Consider the following 25,229-nt stretch of genomic DNA (forward strand, 5'->3'; position numbering starts at 1 on the left):
ATGAAAAATGTGCTGTTTTTGAACGTAGAATGATGCTTGATTTCAACGTTGCAGGTTTTTGTTTGTCTCTTACGGCCAATACTCTACATCCCCACAATCTTCAGGCAGCCATGTCACATAGTTATTGACCCTTGCACTCAAAGTTGCTAGCTAAGGCATCTCTGAACTAATTCTTGGCAATGACTCCCTCAGGTGTATTCAAAGAAGTGAAATGTAATAAAGAGAAACAGTTGGCACCATCTGCCTCTCTTTTCTTCCCCAGAATCAACCCATATACATCTCCGGCCTATATGAGACCAGTCAACTCGTTTTCTCACGACTCAACAAGGATCAATACTTCAACCCAGGTTCTGACGCCTCGACTACGAAAACAGCTATCGCGACACACAAGTATTGCGGTTCAGCTCTTGAATAGATAATCGCAACTATGAATTTCTTCAGACCAAAGTCTGGTGAAACTGCGCCCTTGGAAAGATACATTAACCAGGTTTGGAATGGTCGCCAGTCAGTCAACCCGTTTGGCGAAAGGCCTTCGACGGCCGAACCAGTCGCGACGCTCCGGAAAGGACGCAAGAATCGTATCATTTACTACATTGGTTCATTCAATCCCCCGCATGTCGGACATTTGGCGCTGGTAGATCATGTATTTTCCAACACAAAAGCTTCCCTATCTGGTGGGGACACGTCGGCGGACGACCTGAATGCCGTCGCCCTCATTGTTATTCCTCATGGGCAATACTGGCTAGAGCGCAAAGCACGGCGCGCCGCCATGGAAGCCGAAGCAGCAATGTACCCTCGAGGACGCGGCAGGGGAAAGAACCGCGGTCATGCAAACAGGGGTGCGAGAACGGCTACCCCAAAGAACGAAAAAGAGGCAAAGGAGTTACAACTCCCCCTCGAACAGCGCCTCGAGCTCGTACGTGACGGTGTACCCGACGACTTGGTCCGCAGCGGTGTCTGGCTGTTTCCGGCGGACCTGGGCGAGTGGTGGAATCTTCATCCACGGCTCATACGCGCTTGCGAGGCCGACGGCTTTGACGTCGAGTACATTGAGCTCCTGGGCCCGGACTACGTGCAACGCGACATGCCGCGGAGTTCGGGCATGCACGGTGTGGTGACGAGTAATGTCTGTCGGAGGGCTGATTTTGTAGTGGACTCACCAGCGCCGGAAGGAGGGGGTATCGGAGGTGACCTGTTGACTTTGCATGGTTATACCGATTGGGCGTTGGTGAGAGGGGGTGGTGATGTGGCCAAGCCCGGAGACGAGCCGACTACACAAGATCAAAGCCAAGCAGGGCCACCGATCGCCATCGACAAGAATAGCAAAGTCTTTGTCTGTCAGGGTGGCAAAGATTTGGCATATCGGATATGGTTCGTACAATGCGATGAGCCACACTTGGACCCAGACATTAGTTCGACGAGTCTGAGGCGGCTGATCAAGGATGCGGATGTGGAAGTACTAGAAGAGACTGTGCAGAATATCGCGATGAGTCCTGCAAAACTCGCCAAGTTGGTGAGGGAAATGAGAAAGTAGATGAGAAAAAGAATCCGATTGCCGTAGGCACATGCTGTAACCCATCTTCTCAAACCACATAATCGGCTTCCAACAATTGCCGAATCCAGATCTCGAAGAACTGTTTCATCTTTCAACAAACAGTCGGATTCTTGCACGTCTGAACCCCGGAGCAGTGGCATGATGAAATCTCCGTACCATAGTCTATTTTTCATGTCTGAGCCATCATGAGCCCGCTTCAGTTTCTACTCACGTTCTATAGTTCCCCAAATCTGGTCACTGGATCTTGCGATAACATCCGCCTCTGTCCTGAACTCCAGGTACCGGACTCATGCCCTTATCCAGACCGCCTCGTACCTCCACAAGTCCCATGAGGTCTGCAGTCTCCGGTACAGACTGGCAGTCAGCATCCACCGCCGCCTCAAACGGATCCAGTATTGAGCAAAAGCATGTCCCATCCAGGAGAAAGATGGCATCCTGCGCTATGTCAATCATGTGGTGCTGGAAAATACATTTCCCCTTCAGCCAGCCTCAAATTATCCCACACACAGTAAGACTCGCAGGCTTCTCCCGGAGGGTTTTCCCTCACCCTCGTCTGGACCACTCGCAATATCAACTGGGATTCGATTCCCCATGCTGAACACAAACAAGTCGACTTGCATAAAATACAACACTCTCTATTGCAGGATATGGGGTTGCTTAGGTAGGTATATATTTATTAAAGATCCGGGCAAAATCAAAGACCTTCCTTCAGACACTCGAACGTAATAGTACTCCAGAAGACTTTCTGAAACATGATGTGCGACAATATTTTGTGAATGGAACGTTGTACTAAGAAGAAGGTCTGGTCTTTAGCACGTTGACACGGTGATCGTTCTTTCCCACCACCTCTGCCTCCGGCGTTTACATGAGCCGCTCGCTCTTTCCGCCAACTTCCACTCCCCGTTTTTCGATTTCCCACAAACTTTTTTCTGTCTAGAGAATCTCAGTAGATTCTACTACTGCATCGCACAAAGACTGCAAAACGGAACAACTCGCAGACCAGCAAAAAGAGAAGTGCCCAATTTGTCAACATAGCATAATGCTGCCACACACAGGCTCGAGATCGAGTGCCTTGGGAGAGGTTAGTTTTTTTTTTTCCTCCCCTCGGGGGGTATGTTTTCTTCTATATTTTCTTTATGCTAACGGTACAACTAGGCGCAGCCCTCTGGCGCTCCACCCGCAGCAGCAACTTCAGTTCAGCCATCAGCACTCTCTCCATCATCCGAGTCGTTCAATGCCTCCAGGAGACAAACACCACCGCACCCACTGGTCCGCCATGCCGGACGCGCATCAACGACTTTGCGGGCATCACAGTATCCAGCGCGTCAGTCCGTGGTCGGCCTACCGCCACGACCACCATCTAGCATGCAGCAGTCTCCGGCGAGCTTGCCACCAGCGCAACCACGGCATCCAACGGGCCAATTCCTGGGCGGCTTGCCACCACGACAACCATCTAGCATGCAGAAGTCTCCAGAGAACTTGCCACCAGCGCAACCACAGTCTCCAATGCGGCAGTCCGTGGGTGGCCTGCCACCACACAATCATGGGTCTCCTGAATCAGATCTAGAGCTTGAGAATGCCATTGCAGCTACTGATCAAGCCCGGCAGCTTTACCGTGCTCGGCTAGACCAAAATGCGCATTCAAATTTTCAAAATTGGGCTCCGCGCTCTCAAAAAAGGGCAGAGAGACGTTTGCAATCAATGGCAAGAAGGTTGAGAGGCTCAGGAGCATGAGGAGCGGATTCGCATCGAGCGGATCAAGTCTTTGATAATATCAACTTTTTTGTAACATAGTTATCCGGCCACATTGCAATGGAAACCGATTTGCCTTGAATGATCTCTGTAACTTAATCAAGTGTTACTTTTCGAATTTACGTTTGGTGATAGATGTATTAGGATGGCACTTTCGCGTTTCATTTGACGATAATTACCCGTTTTGGATATATTTGAGTGTTTTTATTTGTTGATATGTCCGAAGAATAAGTTTTTGAAGAAAATGGACAAATCAACGCCATAGTCTTTGTAAAGCAAAGAAGTTTTAAAAGTTGTTATCGTTGTCATCTGTTTTATCGGGCTATAATAGGGAGCTTCTGGCTGTACCTAGGAGTTTCTGTAAGTTGTTGGAATCGATACTTTCTAACTTTAACCAGGAGTGGTTCTTGTAAGCTGCTGCAAATAAGCTGCAGTATGTCGAGGCATAGGAATGTATCATGTCAAGAAGAGCACAATGCAAGGTTCTGTCGAACAGCATAATGGCCACCAGAAATTGCACCATTAAGTCCCGAGATGGAGTGTATCTTTACCGCGAGAGTGGTGAGAATAGCTGCCATGGCCATGACCAGCATTGCCGAAAACCAAACTCAACCAATTCTTGGCCGCTCGCAGGGGATAAGCTGGGTATGGAGGGATGTTGAGAAGTTCGATATCCTTGGCGAGATGATTCTCTCAAGACCGGTCATAATACAGATCCGAAGAGGCGCCTTGCTTACATACCTAGGTAGGTAGCGTTCTCAAGGCGTCGCTATGCAGGTGAGCGTCTGCATGTAAGTAATTGATACATGAGCCAATGTAATGCTTAGGTGAAACCTGTCATTTTGAAAAGTTTCTCAATAGCTTTTGGTCAGCATATGACTGTGCGACTTGCCCATATGTTGCCATGTAAAAAGCATATTTTCAATTTGCTAGACACAACCAACATATCAACTACTGATCTTCCAGCAATGCTTTTCTGTTCATATGATATCCATCGATAGTCGTGTCCTCTGCCGTCTTGAAATCAATGCCCTTCTCCCTCTCGAGAAGCTTCTTCCGGCTCCCCAGAACATTACGTGCCACTTCCTTCCATGTGATCCTTGTCCCGGGCTTGATTTGGCTCTTTGCTGCATTCGGAGCCGCAACCACGTCCACGTCGACGAGCTTACCCCCTTCCTTGCGCACAACGCCATCAATTATGACAGCATCAATATCGCCCGGGTTGCTGTGAATCACAATAGCAGCGACCGGGTCCTCCTCGGCCGCAGCGAGCATACTCGGAGTCTCGCCGTCGAAAATCACAATGTCGGCCTTGAACCCTTCTTTGAGAGTCCCAATCTCGCCCTCGAGACCACACGCCTTGGCCCCGCCCAGTGTACCCAGGTTAAAGACCTGTTCGGCCGAGAATCCGACCTTGCGCGTCCACAGGCCCTTGCGCGTGAGTTCCTCGCCGCGATCGCCCCGCGCCGCTTGGAGGAGGAGGCGCATCTGTCCCGGGATACCCGCGACGCCCCAGCTGTGGCAGTCGACGCCGATGCTGGCGTTTGCATAGTGATCGTCGCGCAGAGCGACGGCGACGCGGCCCATCTGCAGCTCGGTATTGGGCGTGCTCGAGACGCGGGCGCCGGAGCGCCGGTACCGCTCCCCGTCGCCTTGGTGCGGCCAGTTGGCGTGCGACAGGAGCACGTCCGGGCCCAGCAGCCCGTGCGAGTCGAGGATCTGGACCGCCGTGGGCGCGTCTTCGTCCCCTGCCATCAGCCCGCCGATGGTGTGTGTCGTGATGATCTTGGCCTTTCCCTGCGCCGGGTCCCGCAGCTTGGCGTACAGCGGCTTGAGCACCTCGGCGGGCGAGTACAGGTCGTCGTTGGCGTAGCCAATGTGGACTCGGCCATGACCGTACGGGCCGCCCCGGGCTAGCGCCTGGTAGTCGGCAAATGTCTCGTCTGAAGCGGCGCCCTCGGTCTTCCACGGTTCGCGGGACTTGAGTCTTTGGGGCGGAGTGTAGCAGTATACTGCACGTAACCCTGAAGACAGTAGAGCTTGAGTTGCAGCTTGGGCTATTGGAGTGGCATTAGCTTGTGAAGATCTTGGTCGTGTCATGCATCATGACTACTTGGCTAATACTCACGATATTCTGGAGTAACATTGCAGTGAGAATGATCAACCAGAGTTGTTGTCCCGGCCTCAATAGACTCCAGCGCTCCCGATAGCTGGCCCCAGAAGAGATCCTCGGGGGACCAGAGAACCGAGCCGGCATTGCCCCGGGGAAGGTATTCAATGAGGGTCTCGTTGGCATGCATGCCCTTGTACTGCGTCTGCCAGAGGTGGCGATGGGTATCGATAAAGCCCGGGCTGACAATCTTGCCGCGGCAGTCAATGACCTTGATATCTGAATCCACGTCAATGTGCTCGGCGATGCCGGAGATGAGCTGGCCCTCTACGAGCAGGTCTGCTTGGGTGGGCACGACGTGATTGTTTGCGTCGTGGATCAGCAGGACACCGCCGCGCAACAGCATTCTTGACTTGGAACTCATCTCGGAGGAATGTTGTGCAGATTTCTAGGTCGAAATTACTTGTTGTTCAGTATTGATGATCTTTATATAATGATTCAATGGCATGGTGAGCTTTTGTCAAAGTACGCTCACGGTCCTGGCCTTTATATACTCGAGGATCCACCCATAGACAAAGCTCAAGTATTTCAGGTCATCGTCATACTTGGCATATAGTATATTGATCGCATGGACTTTGGCGGCCATATGCCTTACGGACAAGCGGCCGCTTCGCACCATGTTAGAGTATAGTCCGCCCGAACTTGAAAGCAGTAGAGTCGATTCTAACTCCGTGCTATGCTCCGGGTTCCCCCCACAGCCAAGCTGTTCTGCTCGCGCGCCGAATTGTCCGAGCTAGTAGAGTGGATTACTAACGCCGCCGATGTTACTAATCGGTAATGTGTGATGGTTAGACTTTTACATAGATATAGAAGACCGATAGTTGGAGCTAGACATAGGCTATTCGGTTATGAACAAGCGCGTCTCAATGTGTGACTTGAAATGAGCGTCGGGTAGTCTGTATGGACGGTCTTGAGGACAGACAATTGATTACCCGACACAGTGGAGCATAGTATTGAATTGCGAGTTGACCATGCCATGTCTAAGCCTGTGGGCCAATTAGAGCTTTCAAGTCATAGGTAATATTCTGGTATGGTGAGACGCATTGTGTGTTTGGATTTTCTGCATGGGGTAGTATAGTATTATTGGATGCCTTGTAAATCAAGACTTGTTCCGTAATGGTATCTACCACGGAGATAGATTGCACTTTCACCAGTTGACAATGCATGCAGACAGGTTTATGTAAAGGAGTGTGAATCGATTATGATTAAGTCTCTATGCTAATGCTTCTCATGTCGATGATGCTTATGCTATTGCACCCAAAAATTCCCAAAGACGCCGTCCATGCATACAAATCGTGAATTACTTTTTTGACAAGTCGTTTACAGACCACAGTTGCTGACGGCAACCTGGGTAGCAGTGGCGTCGACGCGACCGAGGGCGACAGCCTGGCCGTTAGTCAGGGCGTTCATAGCGTCCAGGGCAATGTTGAAGCCAGCGGCGGCGTGGTCAATGGCGAGAACATTGATGGTCTTGCCGTTGTAGCTGAGCTGCCAGCAGGTACCGCACTATTGAAAGGAGTCGGGTCAGCGTTCCATTCACCGTCAAGTACCCGCAGTGGAGATAGTGTATAGTATAGGAGTTGGCTTACCTGGTCAGAGTTCCAGCCGGACACGGCAGCGGCAGCACCGATGTAAGGGAAGCCGGCAACGGCACCCTGAGTTTGCCAGCCGTATCTGGTGATGAGGCCGTTGGCGCCATCAGAGCAGGAGACGGCCGTCATCGAGCGGCTGGCATCATCGTAGCCAGTGTCGTAGGCGACTGTTGTGTGATTGTTAGTAATGGTCGTCAAGACATGCATTTGCCCGGTTGTATCCGTTGATGGACCTACCAGTATCGGCCGCGGCAACGGCGGCGAGAGCGAGAACGCTGGCGATCTTGGAGAAGAACATGTTGATTGATGTAGTTTATTTGAGTTGGGTTGGTTATGGAAGATGTGGTGTTGACGGAAGATGTCTTGAAGAATTGTTCTGCAAAGAGAAATGTTGTGATTGTTGTTGATGATGATGAGATAGCAAGACCAACTCTAGAGGGTTGGACTTGACCCTCTATATAGTCGATGGTTGAGAGGAGAGGCTGTAGCTTCCCTCGACACGATCAATCAATCCTACGTAACATGACATCGTGACTTGGCTGACCGAATGGAATCGTATCGGGTCGCATAACCTACCTACATGCTGGCATCCATGGTTGACAACCGAGCTCCGTCGATACCATCCATAGCTACTACCTACTATACCTACCTAGTGGTCATCAATTCCAACACGACAATCCGGGGTCCCGTGACAATGGAACAAGCCGATTTTCTGGTGCGATTCCACCACATCTCGTGTTGCCCAGCAGGACCGGTAGTGGACGCTTGGGGACAGTGGGGTCTAGTTGTGTTGTTGTCGCTGCCGATCTCTTCGTATTCTCTACGAGAGCTGCCAATTTTAGCAGGGTAGCGGCGGATATCCTAGCAAAAGGTCGATGCGCTAACAGGGTGCTTCCAGGTAGCCCCTAGCGAGGAGATGCCGTCTCCCCAGATTTATCATGATGACTTCTTGCCAGTGAAGTTTGCCTGCCTTGCAAGTAAGCACTCATTCTTAGTACGTGGTTAGTTATTAGCCGGCTGCTCCGTTGGTCGAGATTGGCCCATCGTAGTGGTTTCCCGTGCTACATCCATTGAGTAGGGGACTTTTCATGTTTGGATGCGACCATTGACGAGATGCAGCTGCTAGACGGTGCTCAGCCCAGTCGCCTCACCACGACGGATTCAGCTGCTGAGCAAGGCTGAAGAGCACCAGCTGTCAGCAGTAACGTTGGTCGGCCTCTCTTGGCAGATCCCGGGTATGAAGCTTCATGATTGTCGCCGTTTCTTTGCTTATTGAATGGTCCATTGAGGTTTCTCTCAACTGTGCGTCTGCCCACATAAGCTTGTCCTAAGCTTAAAGGAAGAGACGAACTTGGACCATGCCCATGGCGCAGCAGCAGCCGGGCAGCCCCACCGGCTCAGTCTAGCAGGTTAGTACATCAACCGTGACTACCACTTGCAGCGGTTACCCGCTGTAAAAGCTGCAGTGCCGACCCGCTACATATTGGCCCTGGAATTGCAGTTAATGCCTTCTATTCGAGTCTGTCTGTCCGTCCAGTTCCAGTGTCCAGCAGGTGTCAATAACCATTACCTGCCCTGCCTCCGCCTCCCTACCTGTACCGATTCAGTTCCCAACCCCCATCTGATCCACGATGTAACCAGCCAAGCCGGCGCTACCTCCATTGCCCGAGCCCACTAAACAATCTTGTGCCGTGCCCGCTTTTACATTTTTTTTAAACCACCAGCCGCAAGAATGATCCAATGTTGTCTCTTGTCCGCCTGTTTGTCTTGATCCGATTTGATATAAGCAGTAGGTAATAGACCACCTATCGTAACGGCTAGATGCGACCGGAGAATTATAACCAAGGAACAGCCCGTGTTACACTACTTGGCATGACGGCGGCAGAGACATCAATGGAACCTCAACGGCGCCCGCCGCCAGGACCCTGCGAGTGCCCTAAAACGTTTATTTCTTGCGTTACCACCTCGTATCAAACCGCCCAATGACGGAATGCTGCCTCCGTAGTACAAGTGCCAAGGCTCCAAAACAGAACAGAGCCCCCCTCTTCAGTCAAGGTCCGGCGCTTTGATTGCCATGATCTCAGTGAGCTCTGGCAGATTCTCTGGAGATGGACTATCGCAGTCGGTCAACCAACATCACATGATGCTACAACGCACCAGAGGCAAAAGGAATCCACCACTCACCGCCCATTACCACGGAGGAACCCCAACGTTCGTCCCTCGAGCAGTCAACAAACCATACGATGACAGTAAGCTGGAGCACTGGAGCGCCCCGTCAAATTGTCCTATTCGCAAGTGGCTATGCTCGGGTTTTACAGATTTATTTTGGTCTTGTTGACGAATGATAAGTTCACCTATGCTTCCCCTTCCCAGCGCCCTGCCTTTTTCATCGTCTCCTTGAATTCCTCCCTCATCTTGGCGGCAAACTCTTCGTTCATCAAGACATCCAGGCAGATCAATGCGTTGGCCTTGCCAGCCCGAAGAGCTTCCGTGTGCCCAAAGTCAAGTCCAGCAGCTTCCTTGAACTTGGCCGAGTGCGGCAGATCGGCGGCATTAATGGTAAACATGGCCTGAATTCCAGGCGTAATATATGAGCATGATCCAAAGTCACTTTACATCTTTTGGTCAGCAGGCTGTGCTTTGCTATGAGGATCTTACAGGCAAGGAAGTTGACTACTTACGAGCTACCGTTCTGCTCATATGCAGTCTTGGCTTCATTCAAGGGGATCATGTCTTTTGGTGACACACCGAGATGCTGGATCATGTACTGGCGGTATTGCTCTGCCAGTGTCATGTTGGTGACAACGTCTTCATATAGGGCAGTCCTGTCGAGCAAGGTTTCGTCAATGCTTGAACCACCACGGACTAGTAGAATCTTGGACACAAGCAACTTACCAGTCAAGCTCAACTGTGCACCCCGTAGCAGCGGCCGCACCGTGGAAAATTGGCTCAAACCTCTTGCGGAGCGCCTCAAGCTGCGGCGAAGTCGGGGCCCGGACGCTAAACACTCCCTCGGCGTAGTCGGGGATCAGGTTCGGCGCCTTGCCGGCCTCCAGGATGCAGCCCTGGATACTCTCCGTCTTCTCAATCTGTTGTCTCAGAAGGGCAATGCCGTTGTACGCCTGCACAATGGCATCACAGGCATTGCGACCCGTCCACGGGGCTGCGGCAGCGTGTGCTGTCTTGCCGTGAAACTTGGCTCGCATCTTCCACGACGCCTTGGTCTGGCACATAGGTGCTGCACAAAGTAACCAGGAGTCAGTTAAATAGTTCTCCATCGTGATGTGCCCTCTCGAAATTACGTACTGCTAAAATTGGGCATGCCGTGTGTCATGACACAGGCATCAAAGCCCTTCCACGCGCCGTTCTTGGCCATGATCCATTTTCCACCGCCCGTCTCCTCGGCCGGCGTTCCCATGACGACCAGCGTGCCCGCCAGATTATGCGCCTTCATGACGGCCTCGACGCCAACGGCCGAGGCTACTGCCGACGTGGCGATGAGATTGTGTCCACAGGCGTGACCTACACCAGGTAGGGCGTCTTGAATATAGATCTTTTGTTAGCATGGCTGGGTCTATTGGCTTTTCGGAGGGCCCGCAGACCTCTTTCCGCCGTCTTCCCGGTCAAACTTACCATACTCGGCATTAAAACATACCGTCCGGCCTCCCTCCCGGACCGAAAAGCGGGCCTCAAAGGCCGTCTCTATGCCGTAGACACCACGTTTGACGGTCCACCCCCTCGATTCGAACCAGTCCGAGAGCAGCTTACACGCTCTCGTCTCTTGGAAGAGAATCTCGGGATTGTTGTATATCTTGTATTATAATGTTAGTTATAGAGCTCTTGTATCTTTCTGTCAATGATTTCAATCGAGTCAAACTTACCTCCAAATTCACCCGGCGGAGCTCGTCGTTGGCCGTGTCAATGGCGTGGACGGTCTCGCTCACCACATCAATCGGCAGCAAAACCGCATCTGAGGCGTTGGGATCTTGCACGCGCATTCTCATGGTTCTCTCAAATATTGATCAATAAAACTTGACTTGCAGTATATCACGAATACTGAGAGTGGCCACCCGTACTCAATGCCCAGGCTGAGAAATGAATAGAAACACAAATCGAACGTAAAATTCGATGAAGCAACGAAGTAAATAAATGCCAAGAAATTATATCATCAAGAGACCTACACATTCAACAACAACGTAATTCCATACTCGTCAACGAATCACGAAGCCTAATACCAATTGAACCCCTCTTGCCAGACTGCCGATTCAGGACTATAACCGGCACAGTTCGGCTGGACCGATAGTCGGCCGGACCGATGGCACCGACCCGAACCGTTCCCGGTCTTGTCGCTCTTGATCAGCCCCAGATTGTTATCTAGCCCCTGTAAACCCATGAGGGGAGAGAAGATATGACTAAACAAATCCGGGGTGATACTAAACAATGCATATCGGGAGTGTTCTGCCGTTATCGATTCCGAACAAACGTGGGCTCCATTCCACTCTCCCCCAAACAGAGAAACAACCAAAAGTTCATGGTCTGTATTCCGCGGGCTAGCTAGAAAAGAACCCCCAAGATGGAACTTGATTGATAGCAAGACACAAGCCAAGAAACCGCATGATCCACAATGGCTGCGTTAGTCTCTCCAAACCGTTGGTTCAGACGGGTTGACAGACGACCTTTTGCTATCTGGGGGCGGGCATACGTTGTTTGGAGAGATAATCCAGGGTTCGAGGCCGCGAACGCAGATTGATCATCTGATGTGCGTAGTTTAGATTTATTCCGTACCTACAGTACGATACGGGCGGCAGCGGCTGATAGGCATATGGTAAATAAAGTTCAACTCCTCGTGGTATTTCTTTTTACCCACTGCCCATATCTCCTCCCTCCCCAAGGAGTGTTTACAGAGTGACTTGTCTTTCAAGCATCAAAACATTGTCCTCGGGTCTTCTTTCCTTCTGAAAAAGCGCTTGCGATAGCGTTTCCGTTCAGCATGACGACCGAAAATGTACACCCCGGAGGCCAGCCCGCGGGCAGTGAGCCCCGGGATGAGGAGAAGCACGTATCAGAAAAGGTTGTCGAAGGATGCGACGTCGGTGTTGTCGCCCTCACCGGCGCCGTGTCTCACATTGATCCAGACGGCCCCGAGGCCAAGAGAGTCTTGCGAAAGATTGATCTTCACCTCATGCCATTGTTGATGATAACTTATAGTAAGTCATTTTCTGTTTTAGCAAAATGCGATTGAGGAAAAAGAAACAAAGAAGAAAAACTAGAAAAGAAAATATGAGAGAGAAAGATTTCCGGAATGCACGTCTAGTAAAGCCTTGGAGATTGATGCTAACAATCTCATAGTGATCCAGGTACGCAAATGAAATAATCGCCCAATTCCGATGAAACACCTCCGTTGCTAAAATTGCGTATAGTTCCTCGACAAGTCCTGTGTCTCTTATGCCGCTCTCTGGGGCATGAAGGAGGACGCCCACCTCGTAGGATCCGAATACTCGTGGCTGACAACCATCTTCTACCTTGGCTACCTCTTCTTTGAGTTCCCCGTCGGTTTCCTCTTCCAGCATTTCAACATTGCCCGTACCTGTGGCATCTTCATCACCCTATGGGGTCTTGTACTGCTGTGCATGACGGCCGCCGACGATTTCGCTGGCCTTGCCACGGCTCGATTCTTCCTCGGCGCCCTCGAGTCCGGCGTCTCGCCTTGTTTCGTATTGATGACGACCATGTTCTACAAGAGGTAAGAGTCGTCCGAAAGGCGAAAGGTCAGGTCGATTTCATTACTAACTGCTCTTAATTGTAGGAGCGAACAGCCCCTGAGAACAGGTATTTGGTTCTCGATGAACGGAGTAGCGCAGATTCTGGGTGGCCTGATTGCGTACGGCATTGGATACATTGACTCGGCGCTCCCGTCATGGAAGTACCCCTTTGTCATCTTTGGCTCGGCAACCATTCTTTGGGGTCTAGTCTTCACCTTCTTTGCGCCATCGAACCCAACCAAGGCGTCGTGGCTGACAGCCGAGGAGAAGGAGATTGCCGTCCTTCGCCTGCTCGAGAACGAGACTGGCATCGACAACAAAACCATCAAATGGTATCAGGTCAAGGAGGCCCTCTTGGACACGCGCTTTTGGGTCATGAACTTGTACATGCTGGTCAATTGTATTCCAAACGGCGCCATCACCGCCTTTGGCCCGCTCATCCTCAACGGCTTCGGATTCACCAAGTTTCAGGCAACACTACTGGGTATGCCAACGGGCGCCACGCAGGTGATGGCTCTTTGGATTGCTGGGTATGTATAAGAGTCCAAAGTGACGGTCTTCACCGCTAACGAGAGTTTTCACAATTTACAGATACTTGGCGGCAAAAGTCAATGGCTGCAGACACTTTTTGATGATCGGAGGTATTCTGATTGCCATTCTTGGGTCCAGTCTCATCTATGGTCTTTCCGATGAGCAGCGTGTCGGGCGCTTGTTTGGCTACTACATCATTGTCGGATTCAGCGTGGCGTTTGTCCAGGGTCTTGGTATAATCCAGGCCAATGTTGCGGGACGAACAAAGAAGAATGTCTTTACGTCTTCTGTCTTTGTCAGTTACTGCATTGGCAATTTGATCGGACCTCAAGTCTTTTTGGAAAGGGAAGCCCCGCAGTACCGCACTGGATTCGCTGTCATCATTGGAGCTTTTGCATTCCAGGTGATCTTGCTTGTTGGATCCTACTTCCAGAATGTTTTCGAGAATCGAAAGGCAAGTAGCTGCATACGACCAAGTATGCTGAATATGAGGGCTGACAGAGTTGTAGCGCGATCGTGCCGCGCAAAACCAGGAAAGTTCATTCGATACTGAGCAAAGTCTCTCGGATCTGACGGATGTAAGTTGTTTGATACTCAAACTCTACAGTTCGATGCTAATGACCACTTGCAGAAAGAGAACCCGCACTTCCGCTACGTGCTCTAAGTTGCTTATTGGGCCGACTTGCAATAAGTCATACACCCGAATTTGTAGAGAAGAGCGAGGTGTAGAAAGTTAATGCGATAAATGATTTCACTCAGTCGAGCGTGTACACATTCATCTCGGGGAATGCATCGTCCCAGTTCTGAGCATATGTTAGCGCGGCACCTCGTGAAATGACACGCTTGGAATGATCTGACCGCTTCGTCCCAAAAGCTGGGGATATCGAAAAGCTGATTTGCTTCTCTTTCCGCATTGCCATGTTCCAAGACCTCGGGTGACAAGACGGTATTCGTGAGCATGGCCAATTTATCTTGCTCTTTACGAATGTCATTCGCAGCATCTACTGACCCGGCCCCTTCAAACATCTGTGCAGCTTGATGCAGTGCGGGAAATACCATTGAATAGTTGAGATGTTGGTGCGCGGCAGTCATTGCCTTCAAAATGTAGTTTATCGCATGGTACGTGGTGATGCCGTTATAGTCCTGTGCACGTTTGAGAATATGAAGCATCGGTCAAAGTCAAGAGATCTTACCATTGTATATCGGAGCCCTTTGCGTAGAGCGGGTGAATCGCATTGAGTTCTGATTACTAGGATGGCACTGTCCAGAGCTTCTTGGACATATCCCAGTCTAATCCTGTCTGGCGCATCGCTGTCCGGCTGCACACCGTAAAGTGCAAAGCCATTAATGTAACTGCATAAGAAACGCATGGTCAGATATGTCTTGGTATCAACAATAAAAGAAGCTCACATTTTCAAGAAGCTGTACGGTACCAAGAATCGGTTCCGATCCTGCCTATCTTGGAATGTCTGATATAGAGGATTCATCTTGTTGTTAATCTCATAAAACCACCTGTCAATCTTTTGATTTGACAGGTCCAAAAGTGATGTTACATCAGAAGGCAGTGGCGAGACATGGAGTTTGGTGTTTTGTAATTGTGTTTTGGCATCAGCTACACAAAATCAGCGCAAGAAACAGAATCTCAGGGGTGCCGGACCTCACCAGCAATAGCAAATCCCTCAATATATGCAGCAATCCGATAATCTACCGGCCGTCGGTGTGGTGATGAAAGAAGATTTGCCGTGAATGGCAAGTAGTCCCTCATTCTGTTAATGACAAAGGGACGGTTGAGGTTCATCCTGTATACATCAGCCTTCGTTGACAACAATGAGAATGGCAGATAGGTTCTCCTACACAAGATCGAAGCAGCACAATGACAACCATGTTCTTGCATGATCTACAATATCGACGGAATGTTGAAATGCGTCATCTCCGAGGCGAATGACGGCGGTATTCAGTCTTAATTCGGCAGCGACCGAAGCAACGTAACCCCAAAGTCGAGATCGTCCGGTCCAAACTGCAAGCAACATCAAAGCCTTTACCGTCAAGAGATCGGGCGTTGGACCTCCAAAAGTCTTCTTGACCAGGTCGTCGGCCTCATCAAGGAATGACTGATATCTTTCGGGCATAATGGCCCGCGATGCAATCAAGCATATGACGGTTGACAGTAAAGGGTGCTGTCTGACAAGGTCTTTTGGCGGGTAGAATTGATCATCCATGAAGGCAATCACGGTTTTACAGTTTTCGTTGTAGCTAATAGTGATTAATAATAAGTAACGGTTCTCTGAACCAGATTATTTGGACGTACAATGAATGCAACGCTTGCCATTGCTGTTCTCCGACAGATCCTATTGTCACATTATCGCGATCTTGTATGACGTTGTGAGAACTGGTACCCAAGGTGTAGCGAGAACTAATCGAGCTTTCCGAAAGACCGATTGGACTACTATCAGATACATTGGCGGTCCGCAGCTCATTGACCGTACTCTTGAGGGCATCGATCTCGCCTCTGAGTCGGCCTTCGACAGCATTCAAGCGTTGCTCCAGCAGAGCAACTTTGTCACTGATTTGCCAGTCAATTCGGCCATTCAGACATTCCTATAATCATGCCACTCACTTAGAGGCAAGACTGGCGGCTTCCAAGAGTGGGCGCGCAGCTCTAGGTGCAGTAAAGACACATTCGGACCGGCTGGTGGTACATCTTTGGCAGGGTATTTGACTTGGGCCACTACACTTTATTATCGCGGGTCAGCATCCAATCTGGAACTTTGTGGCAGATGCATCAGATATTGTATAGCCCGTCTGGTGTCTGGTGGTAGTGGTCATGGAATATGCTCACCCGAAGCTTCTGCCGTCTGCACCTCAAGCACGCCGAAACTGATCTGGGTCTAGGTGAGTGACTATGAACCTGGAGTAGAGGTCAAAAGCATATCTCACCTGATCGACTCGGCCATCGACTGACGCTCGTAACTTCCTCCTAGTATTTTTAACTTGTATTTGGTCAATCGCGAAGAGCCGTACGAGAACCCCTTGAATGTTGTGTGTTATGGTTCCGTGCGAGTCATCAGATCAACGGACCCGATTCTGGACGTTGATCCATCTTGGCCCCACTGTAGGTGTGTAAATTTCCCCGCTAGCCATCCTGCTTTCAGGGACCTTCCAGGGCTTGAAGAGCTGGGGTTACTGCACCCAGTAGCACATTGTAGCACGCTACGACTGGTTCAGTTAGCGCCAACCGCTACCCAGGAAAATGATCCTTGAAGTTTGGACTACTTGAATGGCATACCGTCGTCTCTTTACTTTTACCTTGCCTCTTGGTGGACCTGCTCCTTAACTTCCGTTGACATTGTGTGAAGAATGACCAGAAATTGAGTGAAAGACGGATCAATCCACAGATATCAGCCCGTATAGCGTTTCCCAAAACATGCTTCCGGTTACAAAGGATTCATAGGTATACTTTTACAGTTCGGCATTGGATCCGGGCTTGAGGCGGCCGAAATAATGTATGGAACGTCTTGCCCTCTGGACCCAGTCTGCATACAACGGTTGTTCTTTTGCCTTATTTGATGCCCAGAATGATAAGAATACATGTGCGCAGATCTTAAGGCCATCAAACATCGTGACTTGTTCCAGTGTACCTCGCGACATCTCTTCCGACTGCTTGATACGATGAAATACCATTCTGATCTCTGAGCACCTTGACTTGAAAGACGGGTTGACATTGATTGACTTCTCATATCCAAATGGAACAAAGTATCAAAGAACTCGATTGGAGCTTTGGATCTCGACTTAATCCATTACTCATATGAATGGCCCTCAAGAATGCAGCAAATCGGACCTCCGCTGGTTAACCGGGCTCCGGCACCCAATATTGGAGACGACCTCCGCCTCCACCGGCCCCGCAACGGAGAGTGTTGCGGAGGCCAAGCCAGCAAGAGATATAACAGACTCTGGAGGTAACGGAAGATTCCTGCGGACCAGCGGCTGCCGATTATTCTCCGTCAAACACATCAAAAAATGATAGACGCTCAATCAAGTTTACTTATGGCAATCACAATTAGTGTGAGGCCGTTTTGTGTACCACGGCTGGCGCGAATACGGTAAATTTGGCTCTTGCCCGCTCCTATCTGCAGGCGTTCAAATAGAGGGTGAAAGCAGGAGCAAAAGGAAACCAGGTCACGACAATATCACATCATGACGAATTGCCAACCGAAACGTGCAGCATCGACTGGCCAGGTGTAAGACCCCTAACGGGCCTTTTGCAAATAATAACACCGCGCCAGTTCCGCTGTGTTTATCGCGTCTTTTGAGATTTGTGAGCGGGTGATGCGCCGAAAACTTGAGATGATGACCGTCAACTTGGTGGATGAACACACATAGCCGAGGCCAAGTTGTTCCGATAACATATCTTGATCATCCTCATGACTGAAAATCTAGAAATATTACAAAATAATCAAATAGAAATCATGATTTCTATCAATTATACTGTCATCTATGGAATATCTGACTGAACATCATGTTGATAGTATGAAGCAAGTTCCTGTAGGTTGGATAAACCAAGGGAATGAAAGGAAGAGAAAATAATGCGCCCACAGACAAGATTGAACGCCGACTCTATTCAACAGCCAGACGTTTGATTGTCTACATCTTAACAACCATGCCACGCTGCCTGAATAGAAGTGGCCGTTTGCATCGTACCGGTACCTGGGCAGTCCTGCGCGCCGGTACACTGGCACGTTCTTTGTAGGGCCACGATGGCTTCAAACATGGAGGAGCATCCAAAGCTTCATGTCAAGATCAAAAGATGACAACTGAGAACCAAGCCAAAATAATTCAGAAAGATATTCAAGAATTACAAAAAAAAATAAGTATCTGGGTGGATCCATTCGCGAGCACTTCACCATGATCAGATTGAAGGGATGCGCGGCCAACCCACCCCCAAAACTCCTGCCAACTACAGTGGTTTTGTACATCTCAGCTTGGATTCAAATGATGCGTCTGAAACATTGTCACCCAATGCTCGAGCTAGCAGTACACAACTTGTGCCTGGGAACCAGTGCCATCAAGCTAGTGTACTTCACTCGGAGGAATCCGCGGTTGATGAGTTGCCCGTTGATTTGAATGGTGAGGTCTCCTGTTCAGAACCCAGGAACCGCATGTTCAATACTTCCATCATTTCAACATTACCTTCACATTCAACCTAGTCTAGAACATTCAATCCAACCTTCTTGCTCCAGTTGATGCTCTTCAGTGTGATGCATACCTTTTCAACCAACTCTGGCACTCCACGTGTACATTTCAATGATCGGGCAGTCATTTGTAACTCATACATTATTTGCATCTGTATTAAATTCCCGCATTTTTCTTTTGAACATTTTCAGCCAGTGCTGTCCATGTTTGCGAGGCCCCTCGAGTTATGGACCACATCTTGTGTAATTCGTGATCAGATGCTTGTATCCTCCCATTGTCACCTTTGACATCTCAGCTATCGGGCTTGATGATTTTCTGATTTTTTCAATGAGCGTTTGGACGTCTGAACTGGTTATGCCCGATTGTATGATCATGGAATGGAAGATATGGTCGCTACTATCCTCCCAGATGTATTGGCAGAAACTGGTAAAAGGTTTCTTGCATTATGCCACAACATGGGTATTGGCCGGTACATCCGTCGAGACAAGATGAATGCTGCACTGATTTGATATTCGCCCAGGTAATTCAGCACCGCCCGGCATCACGAACTGTTGCTTCTCTTGACCGCTCTGCCACCTAGTATCATATCATGTCGATTCGTCGGCACACCTGTATCCCGATATCCGCAGACGCATGGTTCCCTTTGCTCACCGCGGCCTTCCAAGAATGCCCACCAATTCGCGTATCTCAAGTCCCCGCGCGCTTATTTGACCGTCCGGCAGTCTCATGATCACACGGCGCCCGGACAACCTCGCATTATCGCTGGGCCTAGGCCGGCCCGTTGCAATGAGGGCCTTGACATCGGCGTCGGAAATGGTATTTCCCCTCCCTTCAACTCCCACTTTTCAAAATAGCTCTCTGCGTGGCGTTGACCGTCACTCTGAGTAGTGTCGCTGATGATAGTCGAGATGCTGCATTGCCTTTTTACGGTAGGTCATCGGGGTATGGCTGCTGTCTGCCACTTCGGCTCTGTCGTTGGCTGCTCATGGTCATGCAAAGACCGGGGTTGTCCACGGGGGCCCCGTCAGCGAAGAGGAACCAGCCTGATATAGAAGGAGATGAACCCGACCCCTGCCAGAAGGGCGCTCCAACTCGTGAGACATTTGTTCTATTGAAAGAATGCCTCGTTAGTTTGCCATCAATTTTGCGTGGAGTTCAAGAGAACAAGCTGCAATGCAAGTTGCTTCTGACCGGCCTGGTTATATCTTTGTTCAAGTGGTCCTCAAGGTGTCTATCAAGGTCCCCCGAAAACACCGTGCCCATGTGCTTTGATTGCAGAGCCTCAACAAGTACCCACGTAACGAACCTAGCGGCTTTATCATCATTATACTCACTTCCCTAAGAGTTGCAATTCTATACAAGAAAAACAAAGAAAGGACGAACACCAGTCTTGGCTACAGTATGCAATGCATGCTCCATGCCCATCTTCATTGATGAAAGAAAGGCTTAAACGAGATCTCCTCAGAAGCGCCAAGCTGTGGGTGAAGGATAGATCTTTGCGCACGGCCAGTGAGACATAAGCTTATTGTGCGATGCCGCTATTGGTTCCATCCACTGTTTACGGCCCAGCTTAGCAGGGATTCTACCTAACCTAGTATTAATGTCACTCTAGCATTCGGGTAGTGCTAGTGGTCAGTCACTATTCCCACTAATCGTATGGTTGAGATGAACATGCGCGCTTCTGCCCGTTGCTAATCTTGGTACACTACCACTTTGTTGTTCTTGGCGAGATACGGACTTGCCATGAGCCATTTCATTTACGAAAGACAGTGACATGATCATTGACTAATAGGAAACTTGTATGCAATTCAGATGACAGGCATAGCACTCACCCATACGGCGCAGTGTAGCACATCTCGGTAAGCCAGTCTCGGGTAGGCAGGTCGTGATCTTGAAATGCCCCACCGACCTGGTTCAAGCAATGGAGACCCTGCGGCACTGCCCACCACCACCGAAAAACTGTCGCATGTCCTCCTACGCTTATTAGTCAACACACTGAGATTACACAGGAACCATTATAGTTGCATACCCTGTCATTGACTAGACAGCCTACATTATCTATGCTGTCAGCCAGCGGATATACGCCGTTCAGTCGCATGATTGATTCCTCTGTCGTCTGCGCCAAGACCTATAAATTGCCTGTTCCTGTCTTCAGCAACCAGGGCCGTTCCGCCAAGCTGAGCACGACTTGCTGCCAAGCTCAAAACTAGGCCTCGACAAGAATGTGCCATTATTCTGCCAGGCCTTTTCACATTCACCGTATGTGTCGCTGTGCGCTTGTTAGGTCGACCAGCAGCAGAAAACAGTCCTACGGCGGCCAAATGGACCCTACCGGCCTACGGAGAAATCTCGTGTTCATTCACGTCATGATTTTTGTTGGATCTGAAATGGACTAGTTTGACCGACCCATGAGGCCAGTCAAGCTGGGAGGTTTCTGAAAATGGACAATGACTGGTCGCAACAGTGTTCGCTGCTAGCGATAGCAAGTAGTCTGGCATGATTGCAGTCACAGCTCCTGGACATCTGTCATGGGAACCTTCACAGAAGAAAAAAGATCACAGTCAACGACGGGCGGTAGTTAATCATCTGCACAACTTCTGCTTCAAGCGGAAAGAGATGGGTTTCATACGTCTCGGAACATATAGGCGCCGGAAATGTCTATACGAGGCTCCAGCTCCGCCGACGTCCGGCCCCCGGATGCTATGTACCATGTGCCGATCCATGTGCATCCTTCTGTACCCGCTTGCGCCGTTTATTTCACCTCATCTCAACTTCTAGCCCATCAGGTTGGTGTGCCTCACCATGCACACCCATTTGCGGGCCTTCCCCCGGGGTCACCTTCCCATTCCTGGACCTAGGTATCCGTCTCGACGAGCATACAAGAGCGCCAAGGCAGAGCCAAGACAGACTGATGGTGTCCCAACTACTCCTTCTGCTGACCTTCTAGAACTAAGACATCGTCACGAATATCGCAATATACCTTGGACGGTGCCAAGACCAAGCAAGTCCTCCACCAGGCCCAAGACTTACCAAGACTGCACTATGAGCTTATCTTCGGAAAAGGAAGTTATGGTTGCAAGGCTTGGCGATGGGGAACCTGGGACAGAACGGCGAGGCCATCTAGGTATAAAGAGTTGAGGACGCCATGAGATGAGGCCGTGAAAGAGAAATCCAGGTCAGCTTGCGGTTTGATTCCCATCCCGTTGCCCCAGTCTCTCTTTCAACCCTCACAGTCACGCTCTTTCGCCCAAGATGCGCTACTCTCTGTTGGCCAGCCTCGTCATTGGCGCGTCCATGACGCTCGCCCACCCTCACGCCCGCGACCACCGTGATGCCTACAAGGCCAGCTTGAACAAGCGCTCGCTGGATCTCAACCAGTACCGTACTGGATCCAACGCCATCTACAAGCCCGCCAGCGTGAACAAGAACGATGCTTCGCTCAAGGTTCTGAAGCGTGCTGACTTTGTCGAGACCGCCACTGAGCTGGTCAAGAGCGTTCTGCCCGACGCCGAGTTCCGTGTCTCCGACAGCTACATTGGCACCAACGGCATCGGCCACGTCTACTTCAAGCAGACTGTCCACGGTCTTGACGTTGACAACGCCGCTTTCAACGTCAACATTGGCAAGGATGGCCACATTTTCTCCTACGGTAACAACTTCTACACCGGAGAGGTCCCGGCCGACAGCCCCCTGAGCAAGCGTGGCTTCACCGACCCCGTCTCCGCCTTGAACGGAGCTACCAGCATCCTGGCCCTGCCCGTGACTGGCGAGGCTGCCGCCGAGACCGTCGAGGGTACCGAGGCCTACAAGCTCACCGGCACCTCTGGTGCTCAGGAGGACCCCGAGGCCCGTCTGATGTACTACGTCAAGAATGACGGCTCCCTGGCCCTCACCTGGAGAGTCGAGACCGATATCCTCGACAACTGGCTGCTGACCTACATTGACGCCGAGACCAACGACGTCGTCCACGGTGTTGTCGACTACGTCGCCGAGGCCAGCTACCTCGTCTTCCCCTGGGCCTGCAACGACCCCGATGAGTGCGACCGCGAGACCCTGACCGACCCCTGGAACACGACCGAGTCTCCTCTCACCTGGCTCAATGATGGTACCAGCACTTACCACACCACCCGTGGTAACAACGCCATTGCCCAGACCAACCCCTCGGGCGGCAACACTTACCTGAACAACTACCGCCCTACCAATGCTCAGGACAAGTTCGAGTACTCCTGGACCGCCACTGCTACTCCTCCCACGTCCTACCGTGACGCCTCGGTCACTCAGCTGTTCTTCACCGGCAACGAGTACCACGACCTGCTCTACACCCTCGGCTTCGACGAGGCGGCCGGTAACTTCCAGATCGACAACCAGGGCAAGGGTGGCTCCGGCAGCGATTTCACCATCCTCAACGCCCAGGACGGCTCTGGCACCAACAATGCCAACTTTGCCACTCCTCCCGATGGCAAGCCCGGCCGCATGCGCATGTACATCTGGACCGAGTCCACCCCCTACCGTGACTGCGCCTTCGAGGCCGGTGTCATTATCCACGAGTACTCGCACGGTCTCTCGACCCGTCTGACTGGTGGACCCGCCAACTCCAACTGCTTGAACGCTCTCGAGTCTGGTGGTATGGGTGAGGGTTGGGGTGACTTTATGGCCACCGCCATCCGCCTCAAGCCCTCCGACACTCGCAACACCAACTGTAAGTACTCCAGACCATTCTGCAACGTAATATAAGTAAACTAACGCTGTTTCAGACCCAATGGGAGCGTGGGTCTAGTAAGTCCATCCATTCGATTGATTTTCGCTTGTTTTTCTTGAATCTGCTCTCAGAATACATTTTCTGTTGGTATCTGGGAGTATACGATCGATCGTGAGGTTGGTGGGGCTGGACTCGCGCTAGTCCCAGCTGATTGGCTGCACAGCGCGCTAGCCCCACTTAATCTTCCTTCTACACAATCTATACTCGCTAATACTTGATACTCTCACTCATGTTTAGAGGAAGAGTCAAATGCTAACAATTTTCGACAGCAACGACCCCCAGGGTATCCGCTCGGTCCTGTTCTCGACCAGCTTGACCACCAACCCCAACACCTACACGACCCTCAACTCCAAGAACGAGGTCCACGACATTGGCGAGACCTGGACCACCATGCTGTACGAGGTCATGTGGAACCTGATTGACAAGTACGGCAAGAACGACAACGCCCGCCCCGACTTTGACGCCAACGGTGTTCCCACCGACGGAAAGTTCTTGACCATGAAGCTCGTCATTGACGGCATGGCTCTGTAAGTTATTTCCCTTCAGAGATTGCCTTTCTACCAGAGCATGCTTTGCTAACAATCGATAAAACAGCCAACCCTGCAGCCCCAACTTTGTCGACGCCCGCGACGCCATTCTCGATGCCGATGAGGCTCTGACTGGTGGTGAGAACGCCTGTGAGATCTGGACCGGTTTCGCCAAGCGTGGTCTTGGACAGGGTGCCAAGTACGGTGCTCTCAAGAACCGTGTCGCCAGCACCGTCATCCCCTCGGGTGTCTGCTAAATGCCCATTGATGCGCGCGCACAAGCTCTGGCTTTGGGGCTTTCCTGACGACAGAGGATTGAACTGCCATCTAGCATTACTTCTTGTTCATATGTTGAAATGTAACACATAGCACTATTACCAATAAACTTATATGTTCAAATCAAACTGGAATATGACCATTGGTCTGTAAACACTATCAAGTGCTACCTCGAATGCCATTGGTACAAGTCCCCGCTGTATCTATGCTGGTATCCTTCAGTAAGAAGGCCAGTGTCGGAGACAATTTGTAGCACTTTCATGATATGTGGGCGAGTCTCGGCCACCATATGTATAAGTGGAAATAGAGACGCACAGTATAGGCTGACACTAGCGTTGAAAGTATAGTCAGATTTATTTCCGTTGACAAGCTTTGAGGAGGGAAGGCGCCGATTCTGCACTTTATAGCACTACAGGGTAGGTACCTTCCGTTTAACCCCGCGGAGCACCCGCACTTGCTAGTCCGTCAGCGGCCCGCCATTACGCCAGCGCTACGCCATTCAAACTCACCATTATCATCACACACGACTCTGCATGTCCGCCGGGCAAGACGACAACTGGCCAAGGGTGAAGGGTGCTCGGTCTGGAACAGAAACATTAGAATCAATGGCTTCCTCCAATGATAAGCCCATCATTAAGAAGCGCGCCGTTGCCGCGACATTTCTCTTCAGGTTCAACGACAGCAGCAGCAGCAAACCCGGGACAGCCGAGGTTGCTCTGTTCAGGCGAAGCTCCAAAGTCCGCACATACCAGTAGGCAAAACCTCTCCCTTTTCCCCTTTTGCTTTTAATAAAGGAGCATTTACGATTTATAAACTTTTTCTCTCTCTTTTTTCTTTTTTCTTTTTTTTCTCTCTCTCTTTTCTCTTTCTTTCTTTTTTTTCTTCTTCTTTTTCTTTTTTTTCTTCTTCTTTTTCTTTTTTTTCTTCTTCTTTTTCTTTTTTTCTTCTTCTTCTTTCTTTTTTTCTTCTTCTTCTTTCTTTTTTTCTTCTTCTTCTTTTTTTTCTTTTTCTTCTTCTTCTTTTCTTTCTTCTTTTTTCTTCTTCTTCTTTCTTTTTTCTTCTTCTTTCTTTTTTTCTTCTTCTTTCTTTTTTTCTTCTTCTTCTTTTCTTTCTTC

The 25,229-nt window shown here is 50.3% G+C and overlaps 8 protein-coding genes across 8 annotated transcripts in view; 4 read left to right on the top strand and 4 right to left on the bottom strand.

The window, feature by feature from the left end:
• Nucleotides 1-427: 427 nt before the first annotated feature.
• PFICI_14083 (uncharacterized protein) lies at nt 428-1,534 on the top strand (the record flags this gene model as incomplete). The annotated part of the gene is made up of 1 exon (XM_007842664.1): nt 428-1,534. One exon carries the CDS (start codon nt 428-430, stop codon nt 1,532-1,534), a length of 1,107 nt encoding a protein of 368 aa, XP_007840855.1.
• A 2,724-nt stretch (nt 1,535-4,258) lies between these two features.
• On the bottom strand, nt 4,259-5,841 carry PFICI_14084 (uncharacterized protein; the record flags this gene model as incomplete). The annotated part of the gene is made up of 2 exons (XM_007842665.1): nt 4,259-5,364; nt 5,436-5,841. The coding sequence occupies 2 exons, from the start codon at nt 5,839-5,841 to the stop codon at nt 4,259-4,261; spliced, it is 1,512 nt and encodes a 503-aa protein (XP_007840856.1).
• Nucleotides 5,842-6,797: 956 nt separating this feature from the next.
• PFICI_14085 (Protein SnodProt1) lies at nt 6,798-7,367 on the bottom strand (the record flags this gene model as incomplete). The annotated part of the gene is made up of 3 exons (XM_007842666.1): nt 6,798-6,983; nt 7,067-7,236; nt 7,307-7,367. The coding sequence occupies 3 exons, from the start codon at nt 7,365-7,367 to the stop codon at nt 6,798-6,800; spliced, it is 417 nt and encodes a 138-aa protein (XP_007840857.1).
• Nucleotides 7,368-9,423: 2,056 nt separating this feature from the next.
• On the bottom strand, nt 9,424-11,073 carry PFICI_14086 (uncharacterized protein; the record flags this gene model as incomplete). Its single annotated transcript, XM_007842667.1, has 6 exons — nt 9,424-9,679; nt 9,751-9,894; nt 9,965-10,307; nt 10,376-10,609; nt 10,703-10,880; nt 10,951-11,073. 6 exons carry the CDS (start codon nt 11,071-11,073, stop codon nt 9,424-9,426), a joined length of 1,278 nt encoding a protein of 425 aa, XP_007840858.1.
• Nucleotides 11,074-12,059: 986 nt separating this feature from the next.
• On the top strand, nt 12,060-14,026 carry PFICI_14087 (uncharacterized protein; the record flags this gene model as incomplete). Its single annotated transcript, XM_007842668.1, has 7 exons — nt 12,060-12,276; nt 12,419-12,426; nt 12,490-12,812; nt 12,876-13,361; nt 13,423-13,765; nt 13,872-13,940; nt 13,994-14,026. The coding sequence occupies 7 exons, from the start codon at nt 12,060-12,062 to the stop codon at nt 14,024-14,026; spliced, it is 1,479 nt and encodes a 492-aa protein (XP_007840859.1).
• A 91-nt stretch (nt 14,027-14,117) lies between these two features.
• On the bottom strand, nt 14,118-16,316 carry PFICI_14088 (uncharacterized protein; the record flags this gene model as incomplete). The annotated part of the gene is made up of 9 exons (XM_007842669.1): nt 14,118-14,165; nt 14,221-14,505; nt 14,556-14,715; nt 14,773-14,974; nt 15,025-15,161; nt 15,217-15,615; nt 15,671-15,925; nt 15,980-16,021; nt 16,300-16,316. The coding sequence occupies 9 exons, from the start codon at nt 16,314-16,316 to the stop codon at nt 14,118-14,120; spliced, it is 1,545 nt and encodes a 514-aa protein (XP_007840860.1).
• A 5,488-nt stretch (nt 16,317-21,804) lies between these two features.
• On the top strand, nt 21,805-24,095 carry PFICI_14089 (Extracellular metalloproteinase; the record flags this gene model as incomplete). Its single annotated transcript, XM_007842670.1, has 4 exons — nt 21,805-23,251; nt 23,307-23,328; nt 23,581-23,838; nt 23,906-24,095. The coding sequence occupies 4 exons, from the start codon at nt 21,805-21,807 to the stop codon at nt 24,093-24,095; spliced, it is 1,917 nt and encodes a 638-aa protein (XP_007840861.1).
• Nucleotides 24,096-24,647: 552 nt separating this feature from the next.
• PFICI_14090 (uncharacterized protein) overlaps nt 24,648-25,229 on the top strand; it is a gene marked incomplete at both ends in the record, with an annotated part of 2,187 nt that continues 1,605 nt past the window's right edge. Inside the window, one exon of the mRNA XM_007842671.1 lies at nt 24,648-24,865. Within this exon, the coding sequence (XP_007840862.1) occupies nt 24,648-24,865 (218 nt within the window). The remainder of the gene's footprint in view (nt 24,866-25,229) is intronic.

This window comes from Pestalotiopsis fici (assembly GCF_000516985.1).
Source record: "Pestalotiopsis fici W106-1 unplaced genomic scaffold PFICI_Scf_12, whole genome shotgun sequence".
Taxonomy (NCBI): Eukaryota; Fungi; Ascomycota; class Sordariomycetes; order Amphisphaeriales; family Sporocadaceae; genus Pestalotiopsis; species Pestalotiopsis fici.